Source organism: Scyliorhinus torazame, chromosome 4, assembly GCF_047496885.1.
Source record: "Scyliorhinus torazame isolate Kashiwa2021f chromosome 4, sScyTor2.1, whole genome shotgun sequence".
Classification (NCBI taxonomy): Eukaryota; Metazoa; Chordata; class Chondrichthyes; order Carcharhiniformes; family Scyliorhinidae; genus Scyliorhinus; species Scyliorhinus torazame.
This window is the reverse complement of record NC_092710.1, coordinates 148,534,012-148,548,425: the sequence shown is the minus strand read 5'-3', so window position 1 is coordinate 148,548,425 and position 14,414 is coordinate 148,534,012. Positions and strand designations below refer to the sequence as shown.

General features: G+C 40.7%; 1 protein-coding gene across 4 annotated transcripts in view; it reads left to right on the top strand.

The window, feature by feature from the left end:
• Positions 1–14,414, top strand: part of LOC140410523 (kinase D-interacting substrate of 220 kDa-like) — a 267,277-nt gene that overhangs the window by 179,701 nt on the left and 73,162 nt on the right. For all 4 annotated transcript variants that reach the window (XM_072498731.1, XM_072498730.1, XM_072498728.1 and 1 more), the window contains exons 17-20: positions 4,008–4,306; positions 7,086–7,226; positions 12,727–12,970; positions 13,089–13,177. In XM_072498731.1, coding sequence (XP_072354832.1) covers positions 4,008–4,306; positions 7,086–7,226; positions 12,727–12,970; positions 13,089–13,177 — 773 coding nt within the window. The remainder of the gene's footprint in view (positions 1–4,007; positions 4,307–7,085; positions 7,227–12,726; positions 12,971–13,088; positions 13,178–14,414) is intronic.

Genomic DNA, 14,414 nt, shown 5'->3' with positions numbered 1-14,414 from the left:
AGAGCTGGTGCAAGGGGCTAGGTTTCAGATTCCTAAGACATTGGGCCTGATTCTGGGGGAGGTGGGACCAGTTTGAACTGGACGGGTTACACCTGGTTAGGACTGGGACTGATTTCCTAGGGGGAGTATTTTTTGAGGGGAGGGAAGACTTAACCTAAAATGGCAGGGGAATGGGACTCTATGTAAGGAATCAGAGGGGGGAAAAACTAACTAGAACAAAGACAGAAAGGGAAATTAGAACAGAGAGAGGCAGAGAAATCAAGGACCAGAATTAACCGGGGCGACAGTGAAAAATAATGGAAACAGGGCAAGAAATGTTAAAAAGACGAGTCTTAAGACTTTTTATGCCTTAATGCGCAGACCATTCGCAATTAAGTGAATGAATTAACCGCACAATTAGGTGCAAGCAGGTATGATATAATCGGGATTATGGAAATATGGTTGCAGAGTGACGAGGCATGGGAATTGAATATCCGGGGTATTCATTATTTCGGAAGGACAGACAAAAAATAAAAGACAGTGGGATGCATAACTTTTTAAAGGGGAAATTAGCGCAATAGTGAGGAAGGATATTAGCTCCGGCGATGTGGAATCTGTATGGATTGAGCTGAGAAACACCAAGGGGAAGAAACGTTAGTCAATGTTGTATATAGACCCGCAAATTGTAGTGGTGATGTTGGAAATGGCATTAAACAGGAAATTAGAGACGCATGTGATGAAGGAACCGAGGCGCATGCGTTGAAGGAACCTAGGGGCTTTTCACAGTAACTTCATTTGAAGCCTGCTTGTGACAATAAGCGATTTTCATTTTTTCATTTTCTATAAGTATGGGAAGCTTTAATCGGCATATAGATTGGGCAAATCATATTCGTAACAACATCGTAGAGGAGGAATTCTTGGGAGTGTTTATAAGATGGTTTTCTGGACCAATACGCTAAGGAACCTTCCAGAGAACAGGCCATCCTAGACTAGGTATTGTGTAATGAGAAAGGAATAATCTAGTTGGGCAAGGCCCCATGGGAATGATCGAATGTCCTAGAGGGATTCCCAGCACATTATATGGGTACCGCCTAAATGCGACCCTGGGGAAACCCGGAAGTTAAATTGTGCCAGTTAGGATTATATTCGCTGGCGTTTAGAAGAATGAGGGGGGAATCTCATAGAAACCTATACAATTCTAACAGGACTAGACAGGGTAGATGTCCAAAGGGTGATCCCGGTGATGGGGGAGTCCAGAACCAAGGAGTCACCGTCTAAGGATACGGAATAAACCATTTAGGACTGAGATGTGCAAAAATGTCTTCATCCGGAGAGTGATGAGCCTGTGGAATTCACTACCACTGAAAGCAGTTGTGGCCAAAACATTGTATGTTTTCAAAAGGAGTTGGATATAGCTCTTGGGGCTAAAGGGATCAAAGGATATGGGGTGAAAGCGGGAACAGGTTACTGAGTTGGATAATCTACCATGATAATGAATGGAGGAGCAGGCTTGAAGGGCCAAATGCCCTTCTCCTATTTTCTACATTCCTAACCCCGAATCCCAGGATTTAGTCCAGTGAACCTTTGCATTACCTTTAAAGACAAATATATCCTTCCTTTGGTCTGTGGACCAAAACTGTATACAGTGTGAGTTCAACAAAGCCCTGCACAATTGCAGCAAGACTGTTTTACTCTTGTACTCCAACCCACTTGCAATAAAGGTCAAAATTCCATTTACCTTCCTTCTTGCTTTCTGTTCCTTCTTGTTAACTTTGTGTTTCTTGTAGAAGAGCATCCAAATTCCTCTGAACATCAATAGTTTCTCATCATTTAAATAAAAATCTATGTAACCTTTGTTCCAAAGTGAATAACCTCATACTTTTCCACATTACATTTGTCTGCCACTTTCTTACCCACACACTGAGCTCGTCTTTATCCCTTTGCTGATTATCTGTGTCCTTCTCACAGTTTACTTTCTCACCTAGCTTTGTACCATCAGCAAACTTGGATATATTTCACTTTGTCCCTTCATCTAAGTGATTAATATGGATTGTAAGTACTGCGGTCCAGCACTGGTCTGTGCAGCACCCCATGAGTTAACAGTTTGTTGACCTACAATGATAAGTTCATAGAATTTATAGTGCAGAAGGAGGCCATTTGGCCCATCGACTCTGCACTGGTCCTTGGAAAGAGCACTCCACTTAAGCCCACGCCTCCACCCTATCCCTGTAACCCTGTAACCCCACCTAACATTTTTGGACACTAAGGGCAATTTATCAACTCTAATCCACCTAACCTGCATATCTTTGGCATGTGGGAGGAGAACGGAGCACCCGGAGGAAACCCACGCAGACACCGGGGAGAATGTGCAGACTCCACAGACAGTGACCCAAGCCGGGAATCGAACCTGGGACCTTGGAGCTGTGATGCAACTGTGCTAATCACTGTGCTACCGTGCTGCCCACAGTTAATTCTTACTCTTTGTTTCTGTCCTAAGTACTGCAGATACCATAAATCTAGAGTAAAAATGTTAAATGCTGGAACTAATTCTGAACAAATTAACTTGAATTATCAAATCTTTTTTGACAGATGCTAAGCCGACCACAGCATTTCCTGTTTTTATTTCAGTTTTCCAGCAGTGCAGTACTTAACTTCTATAATTCCTTTTTTTGTTTCATTCCCTTCCTTTTTTTTAATATTCATTTATTTTGACCTTCACATTTAATATTTAATAAGTTGGGTAAATCTTAGCCAGTAGGCACAAGGATATTATAAAGCCCTTTACCAATGTGGTTCATTTACTTGATCATTTATTTTTTCAATTCTGCACTATTGTGATTATGGAGCAGTCCCTGGCTTTGTCTTTTTTTGCATTACAAAAGGCACTGGAAGAATGGGATGAGAAATAACTGTTTGCCTATCAAGTCTGTTCCTTCCACTGAACCAGGGATAGTTGAAAGTATTTACTATGTACATATGTGTAAAAGGATTTACATAGCCACGTGAAAATGCTATGTGCTTTACAGCTAATGGATTCCTTTTGAAATGCAGTAGCCTTTTATTAGATGTGTGCAGTAGCCAAACTGAACACAGTCAGATCCCACAAACAGCAAATGATGAGGTAAGCTGTCTTTGGCACTGTTAGCTGAAAGGAAAGGTGGCCAGCACCAAGAGATTTTCGTGCTCTTTTTTGAAAATTCACCATGGGACCTTTTATGTCCGCTAAGCAGACCAAGGCCTGTGATCTAATATCACATTTTAAAATTGTACCTTCAGAATTGCACCATGATATCATCCTAGATTGTGTTTTACATCTATAGCGGGGGGCTTGAACACAAAAGCTTTGAACTCAGTCTGTCATTGATTATCATCAAAATGATTCTGCTCTTCTATGCCAACTTCTTTGTAATCGAGAAGATTCTGGAAGATATCCTCAGGATCTGTAGAGAACATTACATTGAGTTGACATCTAACTCAATGGGCCCAATGTACATGGAAGTTTGAGTTGGAGTGCACTGTGAAGAACACTCCCAAAGTGGCACAATTGGCAAAAACATGATAATCTGGAGGCATGACCAGTTTTATGGATGGGACTGGACTGTTTCAGGGGAACTGACTTGAACACACATAATTGATTGTGAGAACTTGAGCATGAGTGATTATGGCATAACTCACATTTTAAATTCACGATTTGTACTGTTTAAGTCAATTCCATCTAAATTGCTTTGATATTTGGGCAGAAACCAAGCAGAAATTTAAGCCGTAGTGTTTTAAGAGTTCTTGTGAATTACAAACCTGTTATGTGTGTTCATTATTTACCTGCCAATTCATATAATTACGGTGGCTTAAAAGCATTATTTATGAGAAATTGTTTTGAAGGTAAATTATGAAATTAATTGGGTACAGTGTATTGTTTGTGTATGCCTGGAATATACATGCATTAGGTATAGTCATTGAAAAGGATCATTAATATTTAAAATATTAAATTAAAATCAAGAAAATAATGTTGGCTTGTACTTTTCTTAAAGGTAAAAAAGGAGTGAAGAAATGGAAAAAGACCTGCTGTATCCCTTCGTTTGTTATCTTTATTTTTATCATGGTTTGCTTTGTTGCTGGTGTCTTGCTGCTGGCCATCTTCAAGGCAGATAAAGAACACCTGACTGTAAATGCCATTCTGATATCTATTGCCTGTATGATTGGTCTGGCACTGGTTCTCAACTGCCACACATGGTGGCAGGTGCTCGATTCTGTCCTTCACTCTCAGAGAAATCGTGTTTTACTAGCAGCTTCAAAACTTCACAAACTAAAGCCTGAAGGTTTTATGAAAGTAAGTATTTCTTGTATGTAATGTGATAAGATTTTTTAATTAACATTTAGGGTATTGTAAAGTTTGTGAATGTCTAATACACATTTTATAGCTATTTAATTTATTGCCTGTTTTCTGAATCATCCCTATCTGAATAGGGATGTATTCAGATCCCTATTTCACACAGCAAATGTTTTTAGAATTCTTTCAAATTCCTGAATGTTATTGGAAAAGCTGGGATTTATTGCTCACCTGCAGTTGCCCTTTTGATGAATGGGTTACTCGGCTACCAGGGGGCGGCTAAATAATCAACTGTATTGGTGTGGGATTAAGACACACAGACCAGACCAGGCAAGGGCATAGTAAACCAGTTGGGTTTTCATTATTTTCAGCTTTTTGGTTTTTACTGGTTAATGCTTTTCATTTCCAGATTTTAAAGAAATGAATTTGGGTTCTTAGCTGCCATGAATGAATCATTAGTCCAGACCTCGGGATGACTATTGCAATAACATAACCACTAATCTACTGTATCCATATCATAAAAGCTGCCACTTGGTTGATCCTGTTAGAGGCTTGTCTCAACAGTCATGGAATCCAATCTGTAAATCGGCATTTTAAAATGCTCAAGTTCACGATGTATTTTGTTTTGATCGTATTATGCAAGTTGCACCATTGGTTTTTTTAATTTACCGTCTTGCAGACTGTTTTGGTTGAGTAAAATTAGACATGGTCATAGAATTGATGTTCTCAGAAATGGTGTTTCTGAATATTACAGTATTTCTGCCAGCGACAGATTTATAATGCCCAATAATTACTTCTGCATTTTACCTGTAGTAGCTCCTTTTTTTTTGTTAGGATATGGGTGCGCATTTTGCAGGGGCATTTGTTAGGACATTTGTAGTAATTATATAATTTGGAAGAAAAGTACTTGCAGTCAAATGTTAACTTTAACACCCAAATGTCCCAAAGCACCTTACGTATAATTGTGAGATATGCAGACAAATGCAGCAACTGTTTTGCTTCAGGAATGGCCTCAAATCAGTCTTGAGATGAGTGACACTGATCTATTTTTACATATATATTGGTTGAGAGATGATTCTCTGCTCTATTTCAAATTGGGCTTTGCGATTTTGAACACCCCTGTGAAATAGGCAGCAAGGATCGATCCCTTGTTGAATGTCTGAATTGATGTTGCAGTACTTCTAGCAAATAACATTTCTTCAATGCTGTATTGATGCACAAATTTATGAACCACAGCCTGGAGGTTAGCATTCTATCCATTGAGCCAAGTTGACACAGATAGTGAATAAGCGACTAATGCTATAAATATCATAGAATGATGCAACAAAGAAAGAGGCCATTCAACCCATTGGGATCATTGTGCCAATAGCCAGTGTTGAAAAGCCAATTTTATTGCACATAATAAAGATTTGCTTTCCAAACCGGCTATGAAATTAAGACTTCAAAACCTTATTCAGAAACGAATCTACACGAGGAGTTATCCGGTACCTCCTTGCTAAATGGTTTTTAAATACATGTTAAATGAAAACTGAGGGCGGCACAGTGGCGCAGTGGTGAGCACTGCTGCTTCACGGTGCCGAGGACCCTGTTCGATCCTGGCCACAGGTGACTGTCCTTGCGGAATTTGCACATTCTCCCTGTGTCTGCGTGCGTCTCACCCGCACAATCCAAAGATGTGCAGTGTAGGTGGATTGGCCATGCTAAATTGCCCCTTAATTGGAAAAAATAGAATTGGGTACTCTAAATTTTTCAAACAAAATGAAAACTGGATCAAGGTTAGTTGTTATAGCCTCCTCGGCAAATAGCTTGATTGCACTTTCTGCCTAAGTTCACACATGAAGAATGGGGCGGCACAGTGGTTAGCACTGTTTCCTCACAGCGCCAGGGACTTGGGTTCAATTCCAGCCTTGGGTGACTGTGTGCTGCTTGCACTTTTCTCCCCGAGTCTGCGTGGGTTTCCTCCGGGTGTTCCAGTTTCCTCCCATGGTCCAAAGATGTGCAGGTTAGGTGGATTGGCCATATCTTTTTATTAAAACAGTAAAAAAATATATACAAGGCCATACTGTACAAACACTAATTTTGTGATGGAGAAACCAATGTACGGGGAGGGTGTGTGTGTGGGGGGGGAGGGGGGGGGGGGGGGGGGGGGTGAATACTCTGATTATTAAAACAGTTCACAACACAGTTGCACGAAGAAACAAACGGTACAAGCATTAAACTTTGCGCTGGAGAGACCAGATGCCCTTGCCTCTGTACATGCTAAATTGCCCTTTAGTGTTCAGAAGGTTAGGTGGGATTACAGGGACGGGGTCGGGGCGTGTGCCTGGCTAGAGTGTCCTTTGCAAAGGTCGGTGCAGACTTGATTAGTCGAATGGCCCCCTGCGCTGTAGGGGTTCTATGAGCATGCTTGAAGGTAAATATAATGCTCAGGTTAACAATGGTGCATAAATTAGGTAATCCCTGGTTTGATTCTCGTCTGCTGTGTCATTTGAACTTTGGGGAGAGACTGGGGTGTGCATTAACAGCTTTACTTAGCTCTGGAGCACTGAAGTTAGGAAAATTAACCAGTCTCCACTCCTGGTTGCTATTCGATGCCTCCTTGTTAAAGGATTTCTCAATGGATATTAAATGAAATGTTGACTGTATCGTTCATTTAATTTGACTTGTTTCCGTTTTTCCAACTCGACTTGATTTAGAAACGGCTTCCTTAATTTGAACAGTTGATTTGTAATGGCAGAATGTTTTGCGGGGAAAAAACAAAGTTTGTTTGCTTTAAAAGGTTCTAAAGAATGAAGTGGAGCTCATGGCTCGGATGGGCAAGTCAATTGATGGCTTTACTCAGAATCAGACCCGACTTGTAGTTGTTATTGATGGCCTGGATGCATGTGAACAAGATAAAGTCCTGCAGATGCTAGACACAGTAAGTATTTTCTCACGCTCCTTACATTACATTCCCTTCATAAATGGAACTGTACAGCAACCTTTGATACAAACTAAATTTAATGGTGCCATATTAATCAAGAGTTCTTTTTTAAAACAAAAAAAAAAATCTGTATTCCGTTTTACTTCTGTTCATTTCTATTATATGAAATTGTGTTAGGTGATGCCTGTAGTTGAATACAGCATACTTGCATTAGAACAACCTAATTGAACTTAAAAGCTAGTTACATTGGCCTGGACTTTGCGGTAAGAATAACAGTGATGTTACTGACGAGCATCATTATTATGGAGTAGATAAGACAGCAACTTCTGGCATCTACACGTGCAGTTTGCGGAAATCGGCAAGTTGCTGTCTGATTTTTTTCCTTTAGTTTTTCTGTTTTGTTAATAATAATAATAATTATTATTAATAATAATAACCCTCCTGATCCACAATCTTTGCTATACCAATACTTTGCCAAGAGACTTGGCATTCAATTATGTACAACAACACAAAATTGAGGTACTGAATAATAATCTTTATTAGTGTCACAAATAGGCTTACATTAACATTGCAATGAAATTACTGTAAAAATCCCCTAGTCGCCACACTTCGGCGCCTATTCGGGTACACTGGTGGAGAAATCAGAATGTCCAATTCATGTAACAAGCACGTCTTTCGGGACTTGTGGGAGGAAACCAGAGCACTCGGAGGAAACCCACGCAGATACGGGGAGAACGTGCAGCCTAAGGACAGACAGTGACCCAAACCAGGAATCAAACCCGGACCCCTGGCGCTGTGAAGCAACGGTGCTAACTACTGTGCTACTGTGCCGCCCTTACTTACTGCCCTTACCGTACTTACTAGATATCCACTATACAAAAGTTAAGTATGTCCATTTACGTGTAAGTGAATTTTTTATAGTTTGGTAAGTCTTATAACTGGGAATTATAATTTCTCTGATTTTAATTATTGTTAAAAAATTGCTTATTTTTACTTTTCCTCTCGTCTCTTTCAATCTCATCTTTCTTTCCCTCTTTATTTCAATCTCACTACATGATGGATGGGATATATTTGTGTCCTTTTTTAAAAAAATGCTGCTGATTTGGAGTACCCGTCTAGAAAATCTTCCCAATTTTTGTAGTAGGAGAACTGAGTGCATTGTCCCCGATTGATGCACGCATTGGATGAGCCCAGAGAAGTGCTGTCCCTACCTACACTAGCCATACCAACTCATTAGAATGTTCAGTTAGTATAGTAGAGCTCTACTTCCTTGAGTAAACTTTGTAAAAATGTGCTGTTTTAATCGTCATGGAATTGGTGTATTAAGCTAAATAAACAGAATAGAGTGAAGATTAGATTGAATATTTGTAATTAAAATTAAATTTGAGATTAAGATTAACACTCGGCTTGACACCAACCAGGACAAATCAGCCTGCTCGATTTGCACTCCAGCCACAACCATTCAGTCCCTCCATCACTGATGCACAGTAGTAGCAGTGTGTGCCATCTACGAGATGCACTGCAGTAACTCACCAAGACTCCTTCGGTAGCACCTTCCAAACCCGGGTCTACTACCTTCTAGAAGGACAAGGGCAGCAGACACATGAGAACACCATCATCTGGAAGTTCCCCTCCAAGCCACTCATCATCCTGACTTGGAAACATATCACTGTTTCTTCATTGTCACTGGGTCACACACTGGAGTTCCTTCCAGAACAGCATGGTATGTGTACTTGCAACACAAGGACTGAAGCAGTTGAAGGCAGCTCACCATCACCTTCTCGAGGGCAATTTGGGATGGGTAATAAATGCTGGCCGAGCCAGTGACGCTTCTATCCCGTAAGTGAATGTAAAAAAAGTATTTCAATGGTAACAGTTATGGTTATGTGCAAGCTTTGGAATTCAAGATGCAGCTTTGCTTATGCAACAAAGCATCTATCCGTATTTCCCATTCTGTGTAATTTAGTTTTGCACATTTGGCAACCTTGTGCTTCTACCATAGCAGATACTTTTTTAAAGATAACTTTTGCTGTGAAAGGGTTTTGAACCAGAAGGTCCCTTACCTACCACTGCACTTAGCCAATCTGGGAGTCTACTGGATCGTTGTTTAGTGCTGAGGTGCACACCTATTAGGAAATGCAGCCGTCCTCACAACAAACGTGTAAATTAAATCTGTGGGTCATGTCAATCATGAATGAGTGCTAGTGGCCTTCTGCCTAGAAATGTGGTAATGCTGGTGAGATACAGGAATTGCTGGATGAAAAGTGACTACGGTCCATCTAGCTCACCATCTACCTAATGGATACATGATACAATGATGATGAATTTGCCAACAAATCATAGCAATCTGTCTTCATCAGTTATTCTACCGCAGACCCAGACATGTTGTAAGGAAAACACCAACAGTGAAGAGCTTTGGAAGCCATACGGTCCGAAGCCACCTGTCCCTTCCAAGCAGACTACGCTGAGCAATGTTTGAAATTAATATACTGATCACAGTTTTCACAGCAAGTGTATATGCTGTAGATATGCAGCAAAAAGAGGTTCCAGCAGTCAACGTAGTTGGGGATCAAAGATTTTTTTTTTAATTGATACGTTAGCAGGGCTGTATTGTGGAAGGGAAATGGAAGAGGAAATCTGTACACAGGAGGGAGATGAGTTAAGAATAGCAAAATTAATGTTGGAGATTTATGAACTTGCATGGTAAGGATGTAAATGGAGAAAAAGGACTGGTATTCTTAAAATATGTGTAAGCCACCTAAAATGAAGTGCGACGAGAAATTAGCATGTAGGCAGAAATAAAATGGGACAATGGACATCCTTTGAAGAGGATATGTTTTCTGTAGTCTAGATAAATTTCCACAGTGGGAAAGGGAAGTCAGCCAAAATCAGCTCCTTGGAGTGTGGGAGTTAGAGTGTAGGATGAAACACAGAAAGAGGCCATATGATAGTTAATATAAAGGAGAGAAAGGCTGAATATAAAAAATACAGAGGACAAGTGGAAAAAATGTGTAGGGCATTGTGAGATGGATTGACAGCTAACATAAAAGAGAATTGAGAGGTTTTGTATAGACCTTTTATTAAGAGTTCAGAGGAGTGGTGGTGCAGATTAGCAACCAAAATGGAGAGCTATTGGTGGAGGCAGAAGGCATGACTGCGGTATTAAGTGAATACTTTGCATTCGTGTTTACCAAAGCTACAATTGTCTGGATAATGGATGAGATTAAAAAATGATAGAGAACATACCAGAAAGACTGGCAGTACTAAACTATACAAGTTACCCTGCTGTGCTGAGCACTGTTGACTTCTTTATTTCTATGTGAACCACAAGCTGTTTCTTATATTGACCGAATGACCACACAACCAGTATATTAGCCCAAAAGACAGTTTATTAACAAACACACTTGTTTATATGCAAATTCATGTGGCTACGCACTAAACTAAATCTAATAACTAAGATGACCTTTACTTAACTTCGGGGCGACCAGCTCCGTGCAGGAGATAAGGCCTTTATCTATGTCCACGTGGGTTGGTTAGAAGTCTTCAGGTTCGTCTCATCTAGGCTCGTCCTTCAGGTAGCGAACGCGGGTCCTTGAACCTGGCTGGTTGATATGCTGCAATTGGTCGCACGCAGGGCGATTCAAAAGAGGCCGATCCCTAGTGCGCAGGGCTTCTTATCCCTCTTCTCTTTCGTGCCCTTTTGGGCAGTCCTAATTCCAGCTCCAATGGATCGATAGGGTTTTGATCACCCTCATTGAACCTGGCCAATTAAGGGGCGATACTTTGGTGCCTGGGCGGTCCTAGCTCTCATTGTTCCAGGTATGTAGGCCTTTACAAACAAGGGGAAGTGGCGCCGGTTAGTCTGCTACTTTTGTAGTTCCTTGATTCAAACTCTATTGTCCTGGGGAAATGGTGATTGACTTTTAATGGGTGCAAGTTTCGGTCAGGTCTGGCTTCTTTGCACAATACGCAGAGGCTGTGTACTTGTCTGTGTCCAAGTTGACAACAATTCCATGGTCCTTTGCAGGTGGCCATCTTAGATGGCTACAGCACAACAAAGGTGTATATTGCGTAAGTGCTTGCCATCATCTTCCAATCCTTAGATACAGTTGTGGTACCAGAGGACTAAAGGATGTAAAATGTTACACCTTTGTTCAAAAAAGGCAAGAAGGATAAAACCTGGTGAATATAGGTCAGTCACTTTGTCAGTGGTGAGGCAGCTTTTTAAACCAAAATATGGAGAACCTTTTAACAGCCATGTGGACAAGCACAGAGTTCTAAAAGAGAGTGTGTACAGATTAGTTAAAGGCATATTATGTTTGACAAACCGAGTTTTTTTTGATGAGTTAACAGAGAAGAATGTACAGGGTTACAGGGTTGAAGGGAGGTTACTGATGCTAAATGAATTGCTACTTTGGAGAGGCAGCACAGACATAATGGGCTGAATGGCCACTGCCTGTGCTGTAGCATTCTTTGACCATTCTAGATATGAGGGCAGTGCAATTAACGTTCTGTATATGAACTTTTAAAATAATTTGATCAATTAGCAAACAATGGATAGGATTCTACAATCTCCCAGCTGCGTATTTCTTGGCAGAGTGCCATTCGTTGGTAGCGGGATTCTCTCTTCCCACCGCTTGTCAATTGGATTTCCCATTGAAGTCATCCCATGTGCCAGCAAACCCAGGGGTGTAGGTGCACTGTTGGTGGGAAAAGAGAATCCCAACAGCTGTAAAATTCCAAGCAGTAGGTTTGTTAGCAAAACTGAAGCCAATGGGACAAAAGAGACAGTAGTATCTTGGATACAAATTGCCTCTACAAAGTCTAGTGAACCATAGGATTTTAAGGCAAATGGTAAACAATTTAAATGTTGGGATGCAGTGATGAGCCCATATAAGTAAGACTACAATTGGAATACTGTGTGGAATGTATACTACGCATTATAGGAGGGATGTCGAAGCATTAGATAACATATATCAGATTAACCAGAATAACACTGATATGGGGACTACAAAAATGAAAAGTCTTGAAGATTTTGAGTTTTGCTACAAAAGAGGTCAGAGGAAACTAGGGCAGCACAGTAGTTAGCACTGTTGCTTCACAGTGCCAGGGTCCCTGGTTTGATTCTGACTTGGGTCACTGTCTATGCAGAGTCTGCACGTTCTCCCTGTGTCTGCGTGAGTTTCCTCCGGCTGCTCCGGTTTCTTCCCACAAGTCCGAAAAGACGAGCTTGTTAGATGAATTGAATATTCTGAATTCTCCCTCCGTGTCCCCAAACAGGCGCCGGAGTGTGGCGACTAGGGGCTTTTCACAGTAACTTCATTGCAGTGTTAATCTAAGCCTACTTGTGACAAAAAAGATTATTATTATTAGGGGATGACGTGATAGAAATATTTCAAATTAGAAGAAGATGGGCATGCATCAGTATTTGTGAGATCTATTGAGTCCTTGAGCTTTGTGTCTTAAATGTCAACTTTAGCATACAATTTTCTTCTAGGTACGTGTTCTGTTTTCCAAAGGTCCCTTTATTGCCATTTTTGCCAGTGATCCACATATCATCATAAAGGCTATCAATCAAAATCTGAACAGTGTTTTAAAAGACTCTAATATAAATGGACATGACTATATGCGGAATATAGTCCATCTGCCCGTTTATCTAAACAGTCGTGGGTTTAGCAGTACAAAGAAGATCTTTGCAGCAGTGCCATCTAATGGAGATGTTGGAAACTCAGATTGCACAAGTAAGAATATAGTCAGTGACTTAAAATTTACAATATGTATTTCCTAACCATTCTAACTGTGTTTCAGATCATACGGCAGTAAAAATAAGTTTTAATTATCATTGTTACTGTGCTGCAGGTTGGCATGAAGAAAATGATCGAAAACTTTCACAGCACAGCTTAGGGGAATTGACCAAACATGGCAGTAAGACAGCACTCAATAGAAGGGTAAGAAACAGTTTTAAATTTAAGTTTCCCCCCCCCCCCCCCCCTTCATCTGATGCTTTACATGATGCTTTACGATTGATCTACTTTCAATGTAATTTCAAAAGTAATCCTCGAAATTCATATTGACTGAGAGTTATGCCCTTTCAAACATCAACTCCGGAAGAGAAATTAATAGTGGAGTTAGAATTGGTCATTTGTACATAATGAGACTGTTGAATATCTGGTATAGTGGAGTTAGGATTGGTAATTTGTGCAAAATGAGACTATTGAATATCTGGTTTAGCGGGCGGCACGGTAGCGCAGTGGTTAGTTAGTACTGCTGCCTCACGGTGCTGAGGACCCGGGTTTCATCCCGTCCCCGGGTCACTGGCCTGTGGAGTTTTCACATTCTCCACGTGTGCATGGGTCCCCCCCCACAACCTAAAGATGTGCAGGGTAGGCGGATTGGCCACACTAAATTGCCCCTTAATTGGAAATAAATAATAATTGGGTACTCTTAAAACATTTTTAAAAAAATAAATAAAAGAATATCTGGTTTAGCTTAGTTGGCTGGCCAGCTAGTTTGTGATGCAGAGTGAGGCCAACAGCATGGATTCAATTCCCGTACCAGTTGAGGTTATTCATGGCTTTCTCAACTTTGCCTCTCGCCTGAGGTGTGGTGGCCCTTGGGTTAAATCACCACCAGTCAGCGCGCTCTATCAAAGAGGAAAGCAGCCGGTGGTCATCTGGGACTATGGTGACTTTGCTTACTATTGTATATCTAAGCAAGGGTCCTATGAGGATCTGTTTTTGTGCCTTGTAATAAATGTAAAATTACTAAGCTGCCTTGCTAGGGTAATATAGTTTATAGCAACCATATTAACTAAAAATGATAGTCCAATGTAAGATATTGCAACATGTTGGATTCTGTATTGATTGAGCTTGCATGAAATTCTGGAGCGATTAACCGTTTTCCATAGGCATGGGTTATTTTGGGCCATTCTTGCACTTCTGCTTACAGCTTCAAAGTGATGGTGGAAGCTAGGGAAAAGGATCCACTATACCCAACAGAGCACACTGCACGGTACAGTGAAACCCAAGGGGAGGGCAGAGGAGGAAATATCTTAATTTTTAGTTAAGAATTTAAGATCCAGTTGGCATAATGGGGATTAATTTGTGGCCAATAAGGTGAGGAAAAGAGCTTCTCCAGCAGCAATGATTAACCCAATATATGCCAAAGGGACCACATTTTAAAGGT